At 36.7% G+C, this 24,899-nt stretch overlaps 1 protein-coding gene across 1 annotated transcript in view; it reads right to left on the bottom strand.

Annotated features, from left to right (window-relative positions):
- GMPS (guanine monophosphate synthase) overlaps positions 1-24,899 on the bottom strand; it is a 91,088-nt gene that overhangs the window by 5,866 nt on the left and 60,323 nt on the right. Inside the window, exons 7-12 of the mRNA XM_057545440.1 lie at positions 24,728-24,893; positions 9,946-10,097; positions 8,670-8,843; positions 7,165-7,270; positions 5,673-5,788; positions 3,149-3,274 (exon numbers count right to left, since the gene is read on the bottom strand). Of these exons, the coding sequence (XP_057401423.1) occupies positions 3,149-3,274; positions 5,673-5,788; positions 7,165-7,270; positions 8,670-8,843; positions 9,946-10,097; positions 24,728-24,893 (840 nt within the window). The remainder of the gene's footprint in view (positions 1-3,148; positions 3,275-5,672; positions 5,789-7,164; positions 7,271-8,669; positions 8,844-9,945; positions 10,098-24,727; positions 24,894-24,899) is intronic.

The raw sequence follows: 24,899 nt of genomic DNA, 5'->3' as shown, positions 1-24,899 counted from the left end.
AAAATACAATTGATAATTTTAATGATTTTACAGAATTCAAAAGATGAACTGGAAAATATTTCATGCATGATGACACCATTAATAGCAATTTTTTAAACAAAAATATGCTTGACTATAAGTATATATGGATAGTTTGATATAAACAAATCCTAAATTAAAATCCCCTATTTAACATTTTTTTGTATTATTTATTTATTTATTATTTTTGGCTGCGTCGGGTCTTAGTTGGGGCATGCAGGATCTTTCACTGCGGCGCGTGGGCTCTTCATTGTGGTGTGCGGGTTTTGTCTTCTCTAGTTGTGGCACGCAGGTTCCAGGGCCCGTGAGCTCTGTAGCTGTGGTGTACGGGTTCCAGAGCGCGTGGGCTCTGTAGTTTGTGGCACGCAGGCTCTCTAGTTGAGGCGCACAAGCTCAGCAGTGTGGGCTTAGTTGCCCCGCATCATGTGGGATCTTAGTTCCCTGACCAAGGATTGAACCCGTGTCCCCTACACTGGAAGGCGGACTCCTTACCACTGGACCACCAGGGAAGTCCCTAACATCCCCTGTTAAATTCTACCTAAATCAGCTCAGACATTAAAAAGAAGTGTCACGGTAATTTCAATAATTTATTCAACATACACCAGAGATTCACTGGGATTTCATTCATACCTGCCTAACTACAGATAGCCAGCACACTTAATTTGGCAGACAAGATCTGCCAAATCCTTTAGATGGATAAAGGATTCTCAAGCCAGATATAAAAATAATTTATTCCTTTAAAATAAGAAAGTTAATTTTAAAATAAGTGAATAAAATTGATAATATTGATTTCCTTTTCCTCTGTCCTGTTTAATCCAAGTAATTGGCTTAAAAAAAAATTAAACTGAAAAGCAACTTAAAAGATTCATTAGATAACTACCTAATACACAGTAAACTTAAGAATTCAGACTATTTGAATGCTAATATAAATAGCATCTATCAAAGTTTAAAATGTACATGCTCTTTAATCCAGGAAATATTACTGAAATACATAAATAACTGCTTGAAAAAATAAGATATTACTTGTTGAAATGCCTATAATAGTGACAAAGTGAAAATGGTTTAAATATCCATTGGTAGGGGAATGATTAAATAAATTATGGTATAATCATACATGGAATATAAGGCAGCAGTTAAGAATAAGAATCTACTTGCAATGGCATGAAAAGAAGTTCATGATGTTCAGTTAAAAGAAAAAGGTGATGAACAATGTGTCAATAATTTCCTTTCATTTTCTTTCTAAATGGTTCTGGAAGGAACATTTAACTGGAGAGCAGAAATGGGAGAATTACTTTTAAAATGTACTCTACATTTTTTTTTTTTTTTACAAATGCAGTTTATTTTGGTATTTAGAAAATAAACTTCATTGCTATACTAACCATGAATTATGATTTTTATCTGGACTTCTAAGAGTCTCAGCTTCAAAGGCCTAAGAGACTAGATAAAGTTAGATAACCAGCAACAAAAGAAACTTCTATTTTGATGGGAAAAATAGTGGAGCCTGAATAAGCTTCATTTTTTTTTAATTGAAGTGTAGTTATTACAATGTGTTAGTTTCAAGTGTACAGCAAAGTGATTCAGTTATACATACATACATATATATACTCTTTTTCAGATTCTTTTCCATTACAGGTTATAGTTCCCTGTATTATACAGTTGTTTACCTATTTCATATATAGTAGTGTATATATATGTTAATCATATTTTTTAAAAAAGAAATCACTCATCCAACAAATTATATTTATTTATTTATCCATAGCATTATCTATGAACTTATCAAAAAAGGGGAATGGGGAACTAGTTCATCTCCCTGCCTAGCAGGAGTTAGCATACAGAGCTGGAAGTTTTCTATAATAGATCTACTTAGGACTGGAAAAAAAAACCCAAAAACAAACCACTTGTCTGCTCTTCTATTTTTACATAGTAGGGTAACAGCTGCCTGAAATATCATATGATGAGTTTCAAAATGAATCTGTATATGATAAATGAGATAATCCATACACCATTGAAAGAAAATTATTCCTACAATTCCAGGAATGGTTATTTCAACATGATTTAAAAACAATATAAGTAGCTTTCACATAGGGCCTTTAAAAAGAGGGAGAAGAGGGGAAATAGCTGGCCCTATCATTTCCATGAACTAAAATATTTTAGTTTAATTTTAAAGTTAACGATGAATTTTTATTGTCTTATTTACAAACAGAGCTACATGAATTCAGGAGAAAGAGGAATTTAAAAGGATGGCTCAGATTCACATATTTATGGAAAAGAGTATATATTAAGTTTTAGATGAACAATCTCTAAAACGTATTTAATTTCTTCCCACGCATAATTCTACTATAAGAGAACGTTATAAACACATTAACCCACTTAACTGGCACTCGCACCATTTTGAGTTGAATTATTGACACCTTTTCTAGTTTTCATTTAACTTCAAATTCTAAATCACGGAAAAGAAACCTTCCTCTTCCCTAGATTCCCAAGCTTTTTCCCCCCAGAAACTCACCTGATGATCATATAAATAAAGAACTTAATATAATCTATTTATGAATAGCATTTCAAAAATGAGAACTATATTACAGTCACATGCTTTTACAATTGGAAAGATAGAACGTACTGAAAATGTTAGTTGTACATTATCACAGCTAAGAGAGAGAGAGGGAGAGACGGGACATGTTGAAGAGGCAGAGGACACTGGTTTAAGGAATACACAAGCCGAGAACAATGCCTAAATGGTGTAACATGTACATCTGGGGGCCTTCTTGCAGTTAGAGACTTCTAAAGCCACAGAATATTTCATATCAAGAAGGATAAATGAGGACATGACCTCTCAGTACCTGTTCTTCAAGGCAGAAGCAAGCAAGCCAATCCTATAGCAAATCATTCTTTGAATTTTTTTTACTTTCGTTACAGATGACAGGTGTTTCAAATCTACAAAATCTCAGCCTGAATATTTAGTTCCTATTACCTTATTCACTTCATAAACATTCTATAAAATATTGCCTTTTTACATTTTTAAACTTGGTGTATATACTTTCATATTTCATTTTCTCAAGACATTCCTATTTCAATATTAGCAAAAAGAGCAGCAGAAAGTTATGTCACAGGTCAATGAAGTCACACAACTCACCTGCACACCCACAGTTTTAATTGGTAGCAGAAAGGCATTCAGTGAATGCAGACTTGTAATTTGCATCAGCTTCTCCTGATCCTCTTCTGTTGTGCAGGCTTTGACTCTCTGTAATAGTGTATGTGGCTAGGAAAACCAAAGACACACTTCTCAGGGTTTCAAGAAATACAGTATTCACTCTTTTGGTACATATTACTATCTTATGTATCTACACTTTCTGGTTTATAGCAATAGATTCTATTTGGTATTTCTCTCTGACTTGTGTGGGCTATGCAGTGTGTCAGAATTTCATTTCTGAGGGCCAGGGCTATGAAAAGTTAAATATCAGGACAAGAAACACAGATTAGATTTACATACATGGAGGCTTTAATCCTCTGTCAACAGCAAGGGACACCTCACGTGAGTCGAACCTTCTCCTTATCTCTAAGGAAACTTTTTGCCATAAAGTCAACTTTGTCTGAAATTAATATATCTCCACCTCCTTCCTTTTTTTTGGTTTATTTGCCTGGTATATGTTTTTCTGTTTTTACCTTCCTTCTTCCTATCTCTAGGTAAACAGACTATAGTTAGATTTTATTCCTCAATCTAGTTTGACAATTATGTCCTAACTAAAGATGTTAATCCTTTTAATTGTGGGTTAATAATATGGTTGAATTCCATCCTACCATTTAATTCAGTAGTTTCTATTTGCCCCACTTTTTATATTTCTTTCTCCTTTTTTATATTCCTCTGAACTGATGATTTCTCCCAGCTCATTTATTTCCCCTTTACTAGTTGTGAAGTTAAAACCTCTATTTTTATTCTTTATCATTTCCCCTTAAGTGGGGATATTTAACAAAAGAGAATCATCTCTGCCCATCTGGCAAAAAATACAAAGATCTTTGAATGCTTTAACTCCAATTGATCCCTGTGTGGCTTATATGCTATTTTAGCTATATAATGTTATACTATTTTTTTAAAATAAACACCAAAATTTAGATCAGTTTATATAGTCCATGTCTGTTTAACTTTATCCATTTACCATTTTATTTGCTTACCAGTCCCTGTATCTCAGACCTTTCAACTGGTATCCTTTTGCTTCTCCTCAAGTCATTTCTTTAAAACAGTGGTTCTCAACCTTAGCTATACACTCAAATTTCTTAGTATGCTCAGGTCCCATCCCACATCAATTAAATAAATTCTAGGGAGAAGGGGCCCAAGCATAGAATAGTTCAAAAGCTTCCCCTGTTGAATCTAATACACAGCCAGGGTTGAGAACCACTGCCTTTACAGTTCCTTAAGTAACAGACTGTTGGTAGTAAATTCTGTTTATGTGAAAATGTCTTTATTTTGCCCTAGTTCTTTGAGACAGTTTATCTGTTCACTATTGTTCACAATTATTTTCTCTTGGTACTTTGAATTCTTCCTGCTTTTACTACTGCTTCCAGGAATAGCCTTTCCTTTACGCAGCAATCAATCTTTTCTTTGCAACCACTTTGTCTTTGGCAGTCTGTAGTTTCCATAGTTATGCCTATTAGGTGTCAAATTCTTCTCCTTTATCCTGATTGGGATGTTTTATGCTTCCTGAATCTGAGGCATGGTGTCTTTCACCAGTGTGGAGAAATTTCAATACTTTTGTCTATTATCTCCTTCTGGATATACATTAAAGTTGACATTCTCATTCTACATTAACCTCTTCGAACCATATTTTGTCTTTGATGCTTTGTTCCAATTTCTGGACAATTTAACATTGATCTTCACTAATTCTCTCTTTAGCTCTTTTTTAGTTATTTTCATTTCTAGAACTTAATTTTTTTTCAAAGCTCCCCAGTCACTTTTTATAGTATCTTATATACCTTATTCTTATTAACAATTGTGTCTTTTAATTCTCGGTACTTTTAAATGTTGCCTATATGCTAATTCCAGTATCTGAAGTGCTTGAGGGTCTTCTACTAGTTGTTTCCAGTAGCTCTCATTCATGGTGCCTTACTTTTATATCTATTTTATAGTTTTTTATTATAAGCTCATATTTGTTGAAACTCTATTTATGGGAATTCTTTGAGGCCTGGTTGAAGAGACTCCAAAGAGAATTTATATTGCTTCTTGTCTGACACCTGGAAGCACTACCAACCAAAGCCCACTTTAACAAAGATTATAAATTTAGGCACCAAATATACAGAAGAACTGGAGACTTCTCCATCATCCTCAATTTGGAACTAAAATGATCTCCCTTGCCTTCTTGCAATAAATGTGAAAGGGTATTTTAAAATACTTTGTATCTAGTACTTTCAGGGATTCAAAGTATCCAATCTGTTAAAATATATGGAATGGCTGAAAAGAGAAATCTGCATTTAAGAGTGTCTGTAGAATACTTTCTTCATAGTCACTTCCAAAGGTTAAATTACCCTGAATTTTCAAATAGTGAAACCCTAATCAATTTTATTGTAATTACTGGAGTACAGCAAGAATCCATTCAATTCCTTGCACCAATTAGCTGTGTCTGTTTAAAGCTCCTATAATAAACAAATTCAACACAAATTATTACCTTTTTAACGCTTGCAGAAAAATCAGCTACTATTTTCAAAATATTGTTGGTTTCAGGAAAATCCTTACAGATATAAGGTTCCTCAGCACATATTACTCTGATTGCCAGGCCTGGACCTAAAGAGAAGAGTAACAATGGTATTTAATATAAATGTTATGTTTAATATAAAATTTTAAATAAAAAAAGGTCACTATTCCCAAAATATAAAACACCCCTGCCATTGTTTTTTTAACCAGTTTTATTGAAATATAATTGACATATAAACTTTAGGTTTTTTAAAGTGTTTAATATGAAATGCAGCTATTAGTTTCCCATCCAACTCATCATTTTTAGAATGCTTCAGTTCTGTTCACATCAATGATATCCACCTTTTATTTTAATAGTCCCTGTATTAAGAATCTCAAAATTCTCCAATAAATATTTTAAATTCACAATATACATGCCAATCTATCTAAAATTACTTTCATACACAATCCTTTGCCAACACACGTTAGGACTGAACGTCTTAAATTACTATAGTTGAAGTTAGTAATATAAACAAGTGCTCATCTCCATATGGGCTATACCTTTGTAACACTGTTTATGGAGGCAATACGGTAGTTAAGAGTAACAAACTCTGAGGAGAGCTTATTGGGGCTAGAATCCTGGTTCCAAACCCAACTTGCATAACTTCTGGCAAACTAGCCTCTGTCCCAAAATTCTCTCAGCTGGACAACAGGATCATAATACTTTCTATTGTGAGGATTAAATAAGACATCATGTGTAAAATACTGTATTTAGCAGAATGCCTAGCTCATACTAGTACTCAAGAAATGTTAACTATTACTATGCTTTTTTGTTTAATTAGACCATTCCCTCAACTCATCACCCAATGACTATTGTAGAGACCTAGAAACTGAGGTATAAGATTTGCCAAGCTCAAGAACTCATAACAAAAACAGGTTAAGACTCACAGTCCTAACTTTAACAAATACCACCTCTAATTAATTTTATTTTATGACAGCAAATGACTATTTAAAAACTGAATATTTTCATTTGGTCATGAATTAAATACATACAGCACTGTGCAAAGAAATGGTTCAACCATTCAGACAAGTCAGGGGATAAGGATTTCAGAGAACCGAGTTTTAATCCTGTGGAATGCATCATGGTATAGTAGAAAGAACATAAAAACCCAAGTTCTAACACTAAGAATTGTGTGGCAATGTTATTAAAATATCTCTTGGCTTTCTCATCCGATGGCAACATTACATGACAATCTATTTACACAGGGATAATGTAATATTTAAATATATATACAATAAAAAATGAGTATTTAATAAAATGAAATATATACAGTAGGCACTAAAAAGAATATTTATTCCCTATCCATCCTTTCCTTTCTTTAAAGTTACATATTCCCTAAGATGATAAATTACTTCAAAAGCTGTCTGAATTGATTTTTGTTCAACATGAAGGCATAGTAACAAATCAAACAATTCTATTCTTTTACCTGGGAATGGATGCCTGGAAACTAACTCTTCTGGAAGTCCAAGTTCTCTACCTAAGATTCTTACTTCATCTTTATGAAAATCTTTCAAAGGTTCTATGACTTTTCCCTACAGGGAAGAAAAAGGCCTATTAATACAGATTAGTAACCAAAATGACATGGAAAGCAAAGAGTAACAAATTATTGGCTTTTCCTGTTGTCTTTTACCTTTAAAAATCATTTTTTAAAACTTCATCTTTTAAAGTATTTCTTCCTATGTGCTTATAAGGAATTAGATATTTTAGTGATCTTCATATGTCTCTTTGAAACACATTTTAAACGTAAACCTCTTAAATAGAAATAAATCAGAACGTACCTACCCACCTATCTCTGATCTAGTTCTCACTGTAATACAAGGGAATCAGAAAATATACTAGTGTTTAACAATTAAAACTCTCCAAATGATACCATCAAAAAAGTGAAAAGACAACCTACAGAAGGCAAATCATATATCTAATAAAGGGCTGTAACAAGACTATATAAAGAACACATACAATTCAATAATAAAAAGATAAATAAGCCAAGTTAAAAATGGGCAAAAGATCCGAATAGATATTTCTCCAAAGGCGACATATAAGTAGCCAATAAGCACATAAAAGATGACTGACATTGTTAGCTATTAGGGAAATGCAAATCAGAACCACAATGAGATACCTACCACTTCTCACCCACTAGGATGCCTAAAATAATAAAAAAGTACAGGTAATTCACACTCATTAGGATGGCTAATTAAAAAAAAAAAAAAAAAACCCAGAAAAGAACAAGTGTTGGGCAAGGTATGGAGAAATTGGAAGCTCTGTGCACTGTTGGTGGGACTGTAATATAGTATAACTGCTAAGGAAACATTAAGGAAGTCCCTCAAAAAATTAAAAATAAAACTACCATAAGATTCAGAAATCCCACTTCCTGGTACATATCCAAAAGAATTGAAAGCAGGGGCTCCAAGAGGTATCTGTAAACCCATGTTCATAGCAGCACAATTCACGACAACAAGAAAGTGGAAGCAATCCAAATGTCCATCGGTGGATAAATAAATTAACTATATATATATATATATACACACACACACACACACACACACACACACACACACACACACACAACAGAATACTATTCAGCTTAAAAAGGAAATCCTATCACATGCTACAATATGGATGAAACTTGAGGACTTACACTAAGTGAAATAAGCCAGTCACAAAAAAACAAATGCTGTTATGATTTCACTTATGAGGTATTTAAAGTAGTCAAATTCATTGAAACAGAAATTAGAATGGTAGGTTACCAGGGGTTAGGGAGAGGGAGAAAAGGGTAGCTGTTGCTCAACAGGTATAGAGTTTCAGTTTTGAAAAATGAAAAAGTTACAGAGATCTGTTTCACAACAATACAAATATACTTAACACTACTGAACTGTACACTTAAAAATGGTTAAGGGAGGGAGGTTTTATGCGAAAGTTCTCATAAGCTTTTACCTCCTCTCTCAACTTTCTGATAAGCTCTGTGTCGTTATGATGGGTTTTGATGAGTTCAGCTTTGCCACTTGCAACAAGGGATGCACTTTCAATTAGATCAGGCCGTAAAGTACCTTGGGCAAGGAAAACCTCCTCTGGTTTCAGGTTCATTTCTCCAATTACTTCATTGGCAATCTATAAACAACAGGAGTAAAACAGCCTTCTAAGAGATGAATTCTTCTAAAAGACAGCAAAATTTTATACTTTCAGCTAAATTTCTTAAGAGTCCTTTTGCAATATTGACCAGGAGATGAAATCTACTATCCTCCAAAATAAACTCCTTTAAGAACACATGCTTATAAAAAGAAACGAAATTGAGTTATTTGCAGTGAGGTGGATGGACCTAGAGTCTGTCATACACAGTGAAGTAAGTCAGAAAGAGAAAAACAAATACTGTATGCTAACACATATATATGGAATCTAAAAAAAAAAATGATTCTGATGGAACCTAGTGGCAGGACAGGAATAAAGACACACATGTAGAGAATGGACTTGAGGATGGGATGGGGGCGGGGAGGGGAAGCTGGGACGAAGTGAGAGAGTGGCATGGACATATATACACTACCAAATGTAAAATAGATAGCTAGTGGGAAGCAGCCACATAGCACAGGGAGATCAGCTCGGTGTTTTGTGACCACCTAGAGGGGTGGGATAGGGAGGGTGGGAAGGAGACTTGAAGAGGGAGGGGGTATGGGGAACATATGTATACATATAGATGATTCACATTGTTATACAGCAGAAACTAACACAACATTGTAAAGCAATTATACTCCAATAAAGTTGTAAAAAAAAAAAAGAGACAAAATATTAGCAATAAAAATTTTAAAAAAACACATTGTCAATGTCAACCAACTATACATTAATAAAATTTTTAAAAAGTCAAAAAAACCCTCAAAACACATGCTTAATGTGATTCAAAAAGGTATATGAACATTCCCATCAAAAGCTTAAAAAAATCTAGCCACTGAAATACCCAAAGAACTAAAATCTAATATCAACTGAAAATATCTATTCTTACGCAATGAAAACAACAAACTGAAAACATAAGTACATATGTTTTTTAAAAACATAAAACAGTTTCTACTAAGTCAGTATAATAGCAATATATGGTAAAACTCTTAGCCAACAAAAGAATCAAAATTAGTCACAAAATTTGGTTATTTGGTATAATGATAGGGAAAAAGAATACTAAAACTCACATCGAAAATAGTACACATTGAGGCTATTAAAAAGGTACCTTAACAAAAGTATCCCCAATGATTTTTCTTTTCTCCTCGGGACTGGTAGTCATATTTAAGGTTTTGCTAATTCTCTTTCGTGGAGTTCTGTCTTCATCTGATATTGGTAGAGTTGTTGTTCCATTGTAGAAAGAATGAGCAGCATTTATCACTGGGTAAGAGGAGAGAAGCATGTTTTAAACTAACATGATTTTTGAAAATCATAAATGATAGGTCAAACTACAAAAAGAAAACCTAGATGGATCCTCTGATCCCCCCTTAATTTGCCTACATATTCCAGAACTACCAGTAAACTATGACTGACAGAGTCCATACACAGGCACTCACTGAATCTTGTTCCATTGAGAATCCTGTGGCATTAATTCTAGGGCCGGGGACTTCCCTGGTGGTACAGTGATTAAGACACCATGCTCCCAATGCAGGGGGCCTGGGTTTTATCCCTGGTCAGGGAACTAGATTCCACATGCATGCCACAACTAAGAGTTCGCATGACACAACTAAGGAGCCAGCAAGCCACAACTAAGGAGCCCGCCTGCTACAACTAAGACCTGGTGCAACCAAATAAATAAATAAATATTAATTATCTAGGGCCATAATATCACAAATTATGCTAATTGCTTTCCCTCTTATTCAGTGCTTCACCACAGCAACAAGCAAAAACCCCAACAAGAAGCATAACCCCAAGGGAATCAAAGCAGTGGTACATACATGGGGATCAAAGTCCTCAGAAGTGCACACTGACCAGTCTCTTGAAAAACTGAGGTCTATAAACATATATTTAGCGATCCTTGGTTGTCTCTTTATTTTTTTTTAAATTTTAGTTTATTTTTTATACAGCAGATTCTTATTAGTTACCTATTTTATACATATTGGTGTACATAGGTCAATCCCAACCTCCCAATTCATCCCACCCCCCCACCACCACCCCCACGTTCCCTCCTTGGTGTCCATACGTTTGTTCTGTACATCTGTGTCTCCATTTCTGCCTTGCAAACCAGTTCACCTGCACCATTTTTCTAGACTCCACATACATGAGTTAATATACAATATTTCTTTTTCCTTTCTGACTTACTTCACTCTGTATGAAAGTCTCTAGGTCCATCAACGTCTCTACAAATGACCCAATTTTGTTCCATTTTATGGCTGGGTAATATTCCACTGTATATAGGTACCAAATCTTCTTTATCCATTCGTCTGCTAATGGGCATTTAGGTTGCTTCCATGACCTGGCTATTATAAATAGTGCTGCAATGAACATTGGAGTGCATGTATCTTTTTGAATTATGGTTTTCTCTGGGTATATGCCCAGTAGTGGGATTGCTAGATCATATGGTAATGCTATTTTTAGTATTTTAAGGAGCCTCCATACTGTTCTCCATAGTGGCCGTATCAATTTACATTCCCATGAACAGTGCAAGAAGATTCCCTTTTCTCCACACCCTCTCCAGCATTTGTTTGTAGATTTTCTGATGATGCCGCCCATTCTAACTGGTGTGAGGTGATACCTCGTTGTAGTTTTGATTTGCATTTCTCTAATAATTAGTGATGTTAAGCAGCTTTTCATGTGCCTCTTGGCCACCAGTATGTCTTCTTTGGAGAATGTCTATTTAGGTCTTCTGCCCATTTTTTGATTGGGTTGTTTTTTTAATATTGAGCTGCATGAGCTGTTTATATATTTTGGAGATTAATCCTTTGTCCGTTGATTTGTTTGCAAATACTTTCTCCCATTCTGAAGGTTGTCTTTTCGTCTTTTTGCCTTCTTTATAGTTTCCTTTGCTGTGCAAACGCTTTGAAGTTTCATTAGGTCCCATTTGTTTATTTTTGTTTTCATTTCCATTACTCTAGGAGGTGGGTCAAAAAAGATGTTGCTGTGATTTATGTCGAAGAGTGTTCTTCCTATGTTTTTCTCTAAGAGTTTTACAGTGTCTGGTCTTACATTTAGGTCTTTAATCTATTTTGAGTTTATTTTTGTGTATGGCATTAGGGAGTGTTCTAATTTCATTCTTTTACATGTAGCTTTCCAGTTTTCCCATCATCATTTATTGAACAAACTGTCTTTTCTCCATTGTATATCCTTGATGCTTTCTAATAGATCAGTTGACCATCGGTGCGTGGGTTTATCTCTGGGCTTTCTATCCTGTTCCATTGATCTGTATTTCTGTTTTTAATGCCAGTACCATACTGTTTTGATGACTGTAGCTTTGCAATATACTCTGAAGTCAGGGAGTCTGATTCCTCCAGCTCCGTTTTTTCCCCACAAGATTGCTTTGGCTATTCGGGGTCTTTTGTATCTCCATACAGAGATACAGATTTTAAGATTTTTTTGTTCTAGTTCTGTAAAAAATGCCACTAGTAATCTGATAGGGATTGCACTGAATCTGTAGACTGCTTTAGGGAGCATAGTCATTTTCACAATATTTATTCTTCCAATCCAACAACATGGTATATCTCTCCATCGGTTTATATCATCTTTGATTTCTTTCATCAGTGTCTTATAACTTTCTGAGTACAGGTCTTTTTTTTTTTTTCTAATTCACTTTAAAAAAAAAAACTTTATTGGAGTATAATTGCTTTACAATGGTGTGTTACTTTCTGCTTTATAACAAAGTGAATCAGTTATACATACACATATGTCCCCATATCTCTTCCCTCCTGAGTCTCCATCCCTCCCACCTTCCCTAACCCACCCCTCTAGGTGGTCACAAAGCACGGAGGTGATCTCCCTGTGCTATGCGGCTGCTTCCCACTACCTATTTAATGTTTGGTAGTGTATATATGCCCATGCCACTCTGTCACTTTGTCAGAGCTTAACCTTCCCCTTCCCCGTACCCTCATGTCCATTCTCTAGTAGGTCTGTGTCTTTATTCCTGACATGCCCCTAGGTTCTTCATGACCTCTTTTTTTTTTTTTAGATGCCATATATATGTGTTAGCATACGGTATTTGCTTTTCTCTTTCTGACTTACTTCACTCTGTATGACAGACTCTAGGTCCATCCACCTCACTACAAATAAATCAATTTCATTTCTTTTTATGGCTGAGTAATATTCCATTGTATATATATGCTACATCTTCTTTATCCATTCATCTCTTGATGGACACTTAGGTTGCTTCCATGTCCTGGCTATTGTAAATAGAGCTGCAATGAACATTTTGATACATGACTCTTTTTGAATTATAGTTTTCTCAGGGTATATGCCCAGTAGAGGGATTGCTGGGTCGTATGGTAGTTCTATTTTTAGTTTTGAAAGAAACGTCCATACTGTTCTCCATAGTGGCTGTATAAATTTACATTCCCAACAACAGGGCAAGAGGGTTCCCTTTTCTCCACACCCTCTCCAAGATTTATTGTTTGTAGATTTTTTGATGATGGCCATTCTGACTGGTGTGAGATGATATCTCATTGTAGTTCTGATTTGCATTTCTCTAATGATTAATGGTGTTGAGCATTCTTTCATGTGTCTGTTGGCAATCTGTATATCTTCTTTGGAGAAATGTCTATTTAGGGCTTCTGCCTGGTTTTGGATTGGGTTGTTTGTTTTTTTGATATTGAGCTGCATGAGCTGCTTGTAAATTTTGGACATTAATCCTTTGTCAGTTGCTTCATTTGCAAATATTTTCCCCCATTCTGAGGGTTGTCTTTTGGTCTTGTTTATGGTTTCCTTTGCTGTGCTAAATCTTTTAAGTTTCATTACGTCCCATTTGTTTATTTTTGTTTTTATTTCCATTACTCTAGGAGGTGGGTCAAAAAGGATCTTGCTGTGATTTATGTCACAGAGTGTTCTACCTATGTTTTCCTCTAAGAGTTTGATAGTGTCTGGCCTTCCATTTAGGTCTTTAATCCATTTTGAGTTTATTTTTGTGTATGGTGTTAGGGAGTGTTCTAATTTCATTCTTTTACATGTAGCTGTCCAGTTTTCCCAGCACCACTTATTGAAGAGGCTGTCTTTACTCCACCATATATGCTTGCCTCCTTTATCAAACATAAGGTGACCATATGTGCATGGGTTTATCTCTGGGCTTTCTATCCTGCTCCATTGATCTATATTTCTGTTTTTGTGGCAGTACCATACTGTATGGATTACTGTAGCTTTGTAGTAGACTCTGAAGTCAGGGAGCCTAATTCCTCCAGCTCCATTTTTCTTGCTCAAGATTGCTTTGGCTATTCGGGGTCTTTTGTGTTTCCATACATATTGTGAAATTTTTTGTTCTAGTTCTGTGAAAAATGCCATTGGTAGTTTGATAGGGATTGCACTGAATCTGTAGACTGCTTTGGGTAGTAGAGTCATCTTCACAATGTTGATTCTTCCAATCCAAGAACATGGTATATCTCTCAATCTATTTGTATCATCTTTAATTTCTTCCATCAGTGTCTTATACTTTTCTGCATACAGGTCTTTAGTCTATTTAGGTAGGTTTATTCCTAGATATTTTATTCTTTTTATTGCAATGGTAAATGGGAGTGTTTCCTTAATTTTTCTTTCAGATTTTTCATCATTAGTGTATAGGAATGCAAGAGATTTCTGGGCATTAATTTTGTACCCTGCTACTTTACCAAATTCATTGATTAGTTCTAGTAGTTTTCTGGTAGCATCTTTAGGTCTTTAGGATTCTCTATGTATAGTATCATGTCATCTGCAAACAGTGACATCTTTACTTCTTCTTTTCTGATTTGGATACCTTTTATTTCTTTTTCTTCTCTAATTGCTGTGGCTGAAACTTCCAAAACTATGTTGAATAATAACAGTGGTGAGAGTGGGCAACCTTGTCTTGTTCCTGATCTTAACTGGAAATGGTTTCAGTTTTTCACCATTGAGGACGATGTTGGCTGTGTGTTTGTCATATATGGCCTTTATTACGTTGAGGTAAGTTTCCTCTATGCCTACTTTCTGGAGGGTTTTTATCATAAATGGGTGGCGAATTTTGTCAAAAGTTTTGTCTGCATCTATTGAGATGATCATATGGTTTTTCTCCTTCAATTTGTTAATACAGTGTATCACATTGATTGATTTGCGTATATTGAAGATTCCTTGAATTCCTGGGATAAACCCCACTTGATCATGGTGTATGATCCTTTTAATGTGCTGTTGGATGCTGTTTCCTAGTATTTTGTTGAGGATTTTGCATCTATGTTCAGCAGTGATATTGGCCTGTAGTTTTCTTTCTTTGTGACATCTTTGTCTGGTTTTGGTATCAGGGTGATGGTGGCCTTGTAGAATGAGTTTGGGAGTGTTCCTCACTCTGCTATATTTTTGAAAAGAGTTTGAAAAGGATAGGTGTTAGCTCGTCTCTAAATGTTTGAATAGAATTCACCTGTGAATCCATGTGCTCCTGCGCTTTTGTTTGCTGGAAGATTTTTAATCACAGTTTCAATTTCAGTGCTTGTGATTGGTCTGTTCATATTTTCTATTTTTTCCTGGTTCAGTCTTGGAAGGTTGTATCTTTCTAAGAATTGGTCCATTTCTTCCAGGTTGTCCATTTTATTGGCATATAGTTGCTTGTAGCACTCTCCCATGATCCTTTGTATTTCTGCAGTGTCAGTTGTTACTTCTCCTTTTTCGTTTCTAATTCTATTGATCTGAATCTTGTCTCTTTTTTTCTTGATGAGTCTGGCTAATGGTTTATCAATTTTGTTTATCTTCTCAAAGAACCAGCTTTTAGTTTTACTGATTTTTGCTATCGTTTCCTTCATTTCTTTTTCATGTATTTCTGATCTAATCTTTATGATTTCTTCTGCTATCTTTGGGGTTCTTTTGTTCTTCTTTCTCTAATTGCTTTAGGTGTAAAGTTAGGTTGTTTATTTGAGATGTTTCTTGTTTCTTAAGGTAGGAATGTATTGCTATAAACTTCCCTCTTAGAACTGCTTTTGCTGCATCCCATAGGTTTTGTGTCGTCGTGTTTTCATTGTCATTTGTTTCTAGGCAATTTTTGCTTTCCTCTTTGATTTCTTCAGTGATCTCTTGGTTATTAAGTAGTGTATTGTTTAGCCTCCATGTGTTTGTATTTTTTACAGATTTTTTCCTGTAATTAATATCTAGTCTCATAGCATTGTGGTCGGAAAAGATACTTGATACGATTTCAATTTTCTTAAATTTACCAAGGATTGACTTGTGACCCAAGATATGATCTATCCTGGAGAATGTTTCATGAGAACTTGAGAAGAATGTGTATTCTGTTGTTTTTGGATGGAATGTCCTATAAATATCAATTAAGTCCATCTTGTTTAATGTATCATTTAAAGCTTGTGTTTCCTTATTTATTTTCATTTTGGTTGATCTGTCCATTGGTGAAAGTGGGGTGTTAAAGTCCCCTACAATGATTGTGTTACTGTCGATTTCCTCTTTTACGGCTGTTAGCATTTGCCATTTGTATTGAGGTACTCCTATGTTGGGTGCATAAATATTTACAATTGTTGTATCTTCTTCTTGGATTGATCCCTTGATCATTATGTAGTGTCCTTCTTTGTCTCTTGTAATAGTTTTTTTTAAAAGTCTATTTCGTCTGATATGAGAATTGTTACTCCAGCTTTCTTTTGATTTCCATTTGCATGGAATATCTTTTTCCATCCCCTCACTTTCAGTCTGTATGTGTCCCTAGTTCTGAAGTGGGTCTCTTGTAGACAGAATATATACGGGTCTTGTTTTGGTATACATTCAGCCACTCTATGTCTTTTGGTGGGAGCATTTAATCCATTTACATTTTAGGTAATTATCGATATGTATGTTCCTATGACCATTTTCTTAATTGTTTTGGGTTTGTTATTGTAGGTCTTTTCTTTCTCTTGTGTTTCCTGCCTAGAGAAGTTCCTTTAGCATTTGTTGTAAAGCTGGTTTGGTGGTGCTGAATTCGCTTAGCGTTTGCTTGTCTGTAAAGGTTTTAATTTCTCCATCAAATATGAATGAGATCCCTGCTGGGAAATCTTGTTTGTAGGTTTTTCTCTTTCATCACTTTAAATATGTCCTGCCACTCCCTTCTGGCTTGCAGAGTTTCTGCTGAAAGATCAGCTGTTAACCTTATGGGGATTCCCTGGTGTGTTATTTGTTGTTTTTCCCTTGCTGCTTTTAATATTTTTTATTTGTATTTAATTTTTGATAGTAGGATTAATATGTGCCTTGGTGTGTTTCTCCTTGGATTTATCCTGTATGGGACTCTCTGTGCTTCCTGGACTTGATTAACTATTTCCTTTCCCATATTAGGGAACTTTTCAACTATAATCTCTTCAAATATTTTCTCAGTCCGTTTCTTTTTCTCTTCTTCTTCTGGGACCCCTAGAATTCGAATGTTGGTGTGTTTAATGTTGTCCCAGAGTTCTCTGACTGTCCTCAATTCTTTTCATTCTTTTTTCTTTATTCTGCTCTGTAGCAGTTATTTCCACTATTTTATCTTCTAGGTCACTTATCCGTTCTTCTGCCTCAGTTATTCTGCTATTCATCCCTTCTAGAGAAATTTAAATTTCATTTTTTGTGTTGTTCATCACTGTTTGTTTGCTCTTTAGTTCTTCTAGGTCCTTGTTAAACGTTTCTTGTATTTTCTCCATTCTATTTCCAAGATTTTTGATCACCTTTACTATCACTATTCTGAATTCTTTTTCAGGTAGACTGTATATTTGCTCTTCATTTGTTAGGTCTGGTTGGTTTTTGCCCTGCTCCTTCATCTGCTGTGTGTTTCTCTGTCTTCTCATCTTGCTTAACTTACTGTGTTTGGAGTCTCCTTTTCGCAGGCTGCAGGTTCGTACTTCCCGTTGTTTTTGGTGTCTGTCCGCAGTGGCTAAGGTTGGTTCAGTGGGTTGTGTAGGCTTCCTGGTGGAGGAGACTAGTGTCTGTGTTCTGGTGGATGAGGCTGGATGTTGTCTTTCTGGTGGGCAGGTCCACATCTGGTGGTGTGTTTTGGGGTGTCTGTGGCCTTAATATGATTTTAGGCAGCCTCTCTGTTAATGGATGGGGTTGTGTTCCTGTCTTACTAGTTGTTTGGCATAGGGTGTCCAGCACTGTGGCTTGCTGGTCATTGAGTCGAGCTGGGTCTTGGCGTTGAGATGGAGATCTCTGGGAGATTTTTGCCGTTTAATATTACGTGGAGCTGGGAGGTCTCTTGTGGACCAGTGTCCTGAACTTGGCTCTCCCACCTCAGTGGCACAGTCCTGACGCCTAGCTGGAGCACCAAGAGCCTGTCATCCACAAGGCTCAGAAAAAAAGGGAGAAAAGAAAGAAGAAGATAAAATAAAATAAAATAAAATAAAGTTATTAAAATAAAAAATAATTATTAAAAAAAATTTTTTAAGTACTTAAAAAAAAAACGGGCAGACACAAGCCTAGGACAAATGGTAAAAGCAAAGCTATACAGACAAAATCACACACAGAACCATACACATACACACTCACAAAAAGAGAAAAAGGGAAAAATATATATATACATATCGTTGCTCCCAAAGTCCACCTCCTCAATTTGTGATGATTCCTTGTCTATTCAGGTATTCCACAGATGCAGGGTACATCAAGTTGATTGTGGAGATTTAATCCACTGCTCCTGAGGCTGTTGGGAGAAATTTCCCTTTCTCTTCTTTGTTCGCACAGCTCCTGGGGTTCAGCTTTGGATTTGGACCCACCTCTGTGTGTAGGTCACCTGAGGGCATCTGTTCTTCACTCAGACAGGACGGGGTTAAAGGAGCAGCTGATTCGGGGGCTCTGGCTCACTCAGGCCAGGGGGAGGGAGGAGTACGGAATGCGGGGTGAGTCTGTGGCGTCAGAGGCCACAGGGACGTTGCACCAGCCTGAGGCATGCCGTGTGTTCTCCCAGGGAAGTTGTCCCTGGATCATGGGACCCTGGCAGTGGCGGGCTGCACAGGCTCCCGGGAGGGATGGTGTGGATAGTGACCTGTGCTTGCACACAGGATTCCTGGTGGCTGCAGCAGCAGCCTTAGCGTCTCATGCCCGTCTCTGGGGTCCGCGCTCTTAGCCGCCTGAGTACAGGTCTTTCAACTCCTTAGGTAGGTTTATTCCTAGGTATTTTATTCTATTTGTTGTAATAGTGAATGGAATTCTTTCCTTAATTTCTCTTTCTAATCTTTTGTTGTTGGTGTACAGGAATGCAAGAGGTTTCGGTACATTAATTTTGTATCCTGCAACTTTACCAAATTCATTGATTAGCTCTGGTAGTCTTCTGGTGGCATCTTTAGGATTTTCTATGTATAAGTATCATGTCATCTGCAGTGACAGTTTTACTTCTTCTTTTCCAGTTTGTATCTTTTTATTTTTCTTCTCTGATTGCCATGGCTAGGACTTCCAAAACTATGTTGAATAATAGCGGCGAGAGTGGACATCCTTGCCTTGTTCCTGATCTTAGAGAAAATGCTTTCATTTTTTCACCATTGAGAATGATGTTTGCTGTGGGTTTGTCGTATATGGACTTTATTATGTTCAGATAGGTTCCCTCTATGCCCACTTTCTGGACAGTTTTTATTTTTAGCAAAAATGCTGTTGAATTTTGTCAAAAGCTTTTTCTGCATCTATTGATACGATCATATGGTTTTTATTCTTCAATTTGTTACCATAGTGTATCACATTTATTGATTTGTGTATATTGAAGAATCCTTGCAACGCTGGGATAAATCCCACTTCATCATGGTTTATGATCCTTTTAATGCGTCGCCGGAGTCTGTTTGCTAGTATTTTGTTGAGGATTTCGGCATGTATATTCATCAGTGATACTGGCCTGTAATTTTCTTTTTTTGTAGTATATTTGTCTGGTGTTGGTATCTGGTGATGGAGGCCGCATAGAATGATTTTGGGAGTGTTCCTTCCTCTCAAGTTTTTTGGAAGAGTCTGAGAAGGATGGGTGTTAGCTCTTCTCTAAATGCTTGAGAGAATTCACCTGTGAAGCCATCTGGTCCTGGACTTTTCTTTGCAGGAAGATTTTTAAGCACAGTTTCAACTTCATTACTTGTGATTGGATTGTTCATATTTTCTATTTCTTCCTGGTTCAGTCTTGGAAGGTTATACCTTTCTAAGAAGTTGTCCAGGGCTTCCCTGGTGGCGCAGTGGTTGGGAGTCTGCCTGCTAATGCAGGGGACGCGGGTTCGAGCCCTGGTCTGGGAAGATCCCACATGCCGCAGAGCGGCTGGGCCCGTGAGCCACAATTACTGAGCCTGCGCGTCTGGAGCTGTGCTCCGCAACAGGAGGGGCCGCGATGGTGAGAGGCCCGCGCACCGTGATGAGGAGTGGCCCCCGCTTGCCACAACTAGAGAAGGCCCTAGCACAGAAACGAAGACCCAACATAGCAATCAATCAATCAATCAATTAATCAATAAAAAAATAAATCTTTAAAAAAAAAAAAAAAAAAAAAAGAAGTTGTCCATTTCTTCCAGGTTGTCCATTTTATTGGCACAGAGTTGCTTGTAGCAGTGTCTTAGGATGCTTTGTATTTCTGCGGTGTCTGTTGTAACATTACCTTTTTCATTGCTAATTTTATTGATTTGAGTCCTCTCCCTCTTTTTCTTGATGAGTCTGGCTAAAGGTTGATCAGTTTTGTTTATCTTCTCAAAGAACCAGCTTTTATTTTTATTGATCTTTGCTAGCATTCCCCCTTTTTTATTTCATTTATTTCTGATCTGAAAATGATTTCTTTCCTTCTACTAACTGGGTTTTGTTTGTTTTTCTTTCTCTAGTTCCTTTAGGTGTAAGGTTAGATTGTTTATTTGAGATTTTTCTTGTTTCCTGAGATAGGATTGTATTGCTATAAACTTCCCTCTTAGAACTGCTTTCGCTGCATCCCATTGGTTTTGGATTATCATGTTTTTGTTGGTATTTGTCTCTAGGTATTTTCTGATTTCCTCTTTGATTTCTTCAGTGACGTCTTGGTTATTTAGTAACTTATTGTTTAGCCTCCATGTGTTTGTGTTTTTTAACATTTTTTTCCCTGTAATTGACTTCTAATCTCATAGCACTGTGGTCGGAAAAGATCCTTGATATGATTTCAATTTTCTTAAATTTACCAAGGCTTGATTTGTGACCCAAGATGTGATCTAACCTGGAGAATGTTCTGTGTGCACTTGAGAAGAAAGTGTAATCTGCTGTTTTTGGATGGAATGTCCTATAAATATCACTTAACTCGTTTAAAGCTTGTGTTTCCTTATTAACTTTCTGTCTGGATGATCTGTCCATTGGTGTAATGAGGTGTTAAAGTCTCCCACTATTACTGTGTTACTGTCGATTTCCTCTTTTACAGCTGTTAGCATTTGCCTTATGTATTGAGGTGCTCCTATGCTGGGTGAATATATATTTGTAATTGTTATATCCTCTTGGATTGATCCCTTGATCATTATATGGTGAACTTCCTTGTCTCTTGCAACATTCTTTATTTTACAGTCTATTTTATCTGATATGAGTATTGCTATCCAGCTTTCCTTTGGTTTCCATTTACATGGAGTATCTTTTTCCATCCCCTCACTTTCAATCTGTTTGTGTCCGTAGGTCTGAAGTGTGTTTCTTGTAGACAGCATATATATGGGTCTTGCTTTTGTGTCCATTCAGCGAGCCTGTGTCTTTTGGTTGGAGCATTTAATCCATTCACATTTAAGGTAATTATCGATATGTATGTTCCTATTACCATTTTCTTAATTGTTTTGGGTTTGTTTTTTTTTTTAATTTTATTTATTTATGGCTGTGTTGGGTCTTCGTTTCTGTGCGAGGGCTTTCTCTAGTTGCGGCAAGCGGGGGCCACTCCTCATCGCGGTGCGCGGGCCTTTCACTATCGCAGCCTCTCTTGTTGCGGAGCACAGGCTCCAGACGCGCAGGCTCAGTAATTGTGGCTCACGGGCCCATCTGCTCCGCGGCATGTGGGATTTTCCCAGACCAGGGCTCGAACCCATGTCCCCTGCATTGGCAGGCAGATTCTCAACCACTGAGCCACCAGGGAAGCCCCTTGGGTTTGTTTTTGTAGGTCCTTTTCTTCTCTTATGTTTCCCACTTAGAGAAGTTCCTCTAGCATTTGTTGTAGAGCTGGTTTGCCGATGCTGAATTCTCTTAGCTTTTGCTTGTCTGTAAAGCTTTTGATTTCTCTGTCGAATCTGAATGAGATCCTTGCTGGCTAGAGTAATCTTGATTGTAGGTTCTTCCCTTTCATCACTTTAAATATATCCTGCCACTCCCTTCTGGCTTGTAGAGTTTCTGCTGAGAAATCAGCTGTTAACCTTATGGGAGTTCCCTTGTTCTTTGTCATTTTTTCCTTGTTGCTTTGAATAATATTTCTTTGTCTTTCATTTTTGTCAATTTGCTTACTATGTGTCTCGGCATGTTTCTCCTTGGGTTTATCCTTCCTGGGACTCTCTGCGCTTCTTGGACTTGGGTGGCATTTTCGTATCCCATATTAGGGAAATTTTTGATTATAATCTCTTCAAATATTTTCTCGGGTCCTTTATCTCTCTGTTCTCCTTCTGGGACCCCTATAATGTGAATGTTGGTGCATTTAATGTTGTACCAGATGTCTCTTAGGCTGTCTTCATTTCTTTCCATTCTTTTTTCTTTATTCGGTTCCACGGCAGTGAATTCTACCATTCTGTCTTCCAGGTCACTTATCTGTTCTTCAGACTCAGTTATTCTGCTATTGTTTCCTTCTAGTGTATTTTTCATTTCAGTTATTGTATTGTTTATCTGTTCGTTCTTCAATTCTTCTAGGTGTTTGTTCTTTAATTCTTCTAGGTCTTAGTTAAACATTTCTTGGATCTTCTCGACCTTTGCCTCCATTCTTTTTCCGAGGTCTGGATCATCTTCATTATCGTTATTCTGAATTCTTTTTTTGGAAGGTTCCCTATCTTCACTTCATTTAATTGTTTTTCTGGGGTTTTATCATGTTCCTTCATCTGGTACATAATTCTCTACCTTTTCATTTTGTCTGTCTTTCTGTGAAGGTGGTTTTTGTTCAACAGGCTGCAGGACTGTAGTTCTTCTACCTTCTGCTGTCTCTCCAAACCCCACACTCCAGAGGCCCCCCTTTGGCCGTGCTGCCTCTCCCCTTCCGCAGAGGTCCTAAGAAGAGGCCTCGCCCCATTCTTGAATATCGCCCTGCCTAGGCCCTGCCCCGAAGGTCTTTTCTGGCTGTATGTGTCCTGAGCCTAGGCCCCGCCTCCCACTCAAACGTCACCCCTGGTTGTCCTTTTAAAGAGCAAAGAATTAAAAAAACTAGGATCTTTATTTGGTAGTAAGGCTGAACAATTGGTGGGCTTCACTATAAGATGCCAAGGCACCTGGCTACTTCACTGGAGGACATCAGTCAATTTGTAGGTCTTTCTCTTAAGCTGGTCAATTACCCAGAGAAGACACCTCCAATTTCCTGCTTATCAGCATTGTGATAGTTTGAACAGAGGAAGTGGCAAGGGGGAGGGAGATACAATTCAGTACATAAGATTTTTACTTAATCTTACTTCCACCCTCAGCGATGCCTGGTATTGATATGCCCAAGACCAAAATCTCTCTTGTTTAGCCTAGAGTCTCTAGAGAATAAATCCACAGTCTTCTGATGAGGAGGGATAGCAGCAGTGTGTTCCTGTTTTAAGGAAAAAGGATCTGCTTCTCAGATTTTTAACCAATCCATTTTAGGCTAACCCAGTGAACCAGGCCCCATAGGGGAGCCAATGTTTCCAACTCCTGAGCCTACACATAAGTCTTCTGTTTTGTTGGCTTCCTTCCCTCACCCCACACCCCAAGGTTTTGGAGTCCTCTATTCTACTATGTCAGTTAACAAGGACAGATGCAGATTTCTGTGGGGCTGAAACTTAAACAATTTGGATGCCCCCTTCAAGAAAAAGAATAACAAATCAGGCATTTTTTAAATCACAAGTTAATACTAGCACAGCTAACATAAACTATCAACTATACACAGAAACACTGCAAATCACAAATATAGCACCAAAGCCGGACTAAATGTATCCCCAACTCAATGTTTTCTTAGAGCAATCCCAAAATGCCTACAACCACTACAAAACCACCCAAAAGAGAGCAAGTTAGAGTGGAAAGAAAAAGTAATCTAACTTAACTGCAAATTATTAAAATATCTTACTTGCAAATTGCATAAAAATTGTAACTATGAGAAGACACTACTAGGGTCCTTCCCCAGATTTTAGAAAAGGCTTGGCTAGTGAGCAGTCCTGAAATTTAAGCTTCATTAGCTTAACAGACAAAATCTGCATAATCCATCTGCTTTTCACTTTCCAACATTTTGTTGAAACCATCAGACTGCTATTACCTCCTCCCTATTCCTCATCTTTCTGGCATTATACATGTTTTATGACTGCACTGTTATTTTAGTGACGTTTCCAAAGGAGAAAGAAATAGACTCATCTTTACTTCATGTTTAACTACAACTCTTCATTTTATACTCAACCTTTTGGCATCAATTCCAATTAAATCAATAATATGTAGTTTATATCATTAAACTACTGACTTAATTTCACTATAGCTATTGCTTACATCTTGTTTTTTTAAAGTATAAAAGATATCTACAAACGTAAAAGCAGTTAAGGCCTAAGAAGATGAACAAAAAGAACAGAATAGTAGCTGGAAAATGGTAACTTACTGATGTATATATAACATTAGGAGTAATCAAGTTTCCAAATTTATACTGTGACCCCTCTTGAACCAAAAGTAATTACAAGGTAAAAATAAAAAACATTTTCAACCATCAGCTTAGTGGGAAAACTGTACTTGGTTAAGGCAATGTGCTCACTTAATCATACGCTAGATTTGATTAAACAAGTTCTGACATGTAAATTAACTTTTCTGGAGTTCAATACCTTTGACTTGAATTCCAAGCTTTTTGAGGGCCTCTTCAACAGACTGACTTTCTCGTTTTCTCATAAAGCCATTATCAATGTGCACAGCAATGACTTGCTCTTGGTTCAAAGCACGATTCAACAAAGCTGTACAAACTGTTGAGTCTACTCCACCACTGAGCAAAACCTACAG

Source organism: Balaenoptera acutorostrata, chromosome 4 (assembly GCF_949987535.1).
Source record: "Balaenoptera acutorostrata chromosome 4, mBalAcu1.1, whole genome shotgun sequence".
In the NCBI taxonomy this organism is placed as follows: Eukaryota; Metazoa; Chordata; class Mammalia; order Artiodactyla; family Balaenopteridae; genus Balaenoptera; species Balaenoptera acutorostrata.
The sequence above is the reverse complement of the archived record's forward strand: the minus strand, read 5'-3'. Positions and strand labels throughout refer to the sequence as shown.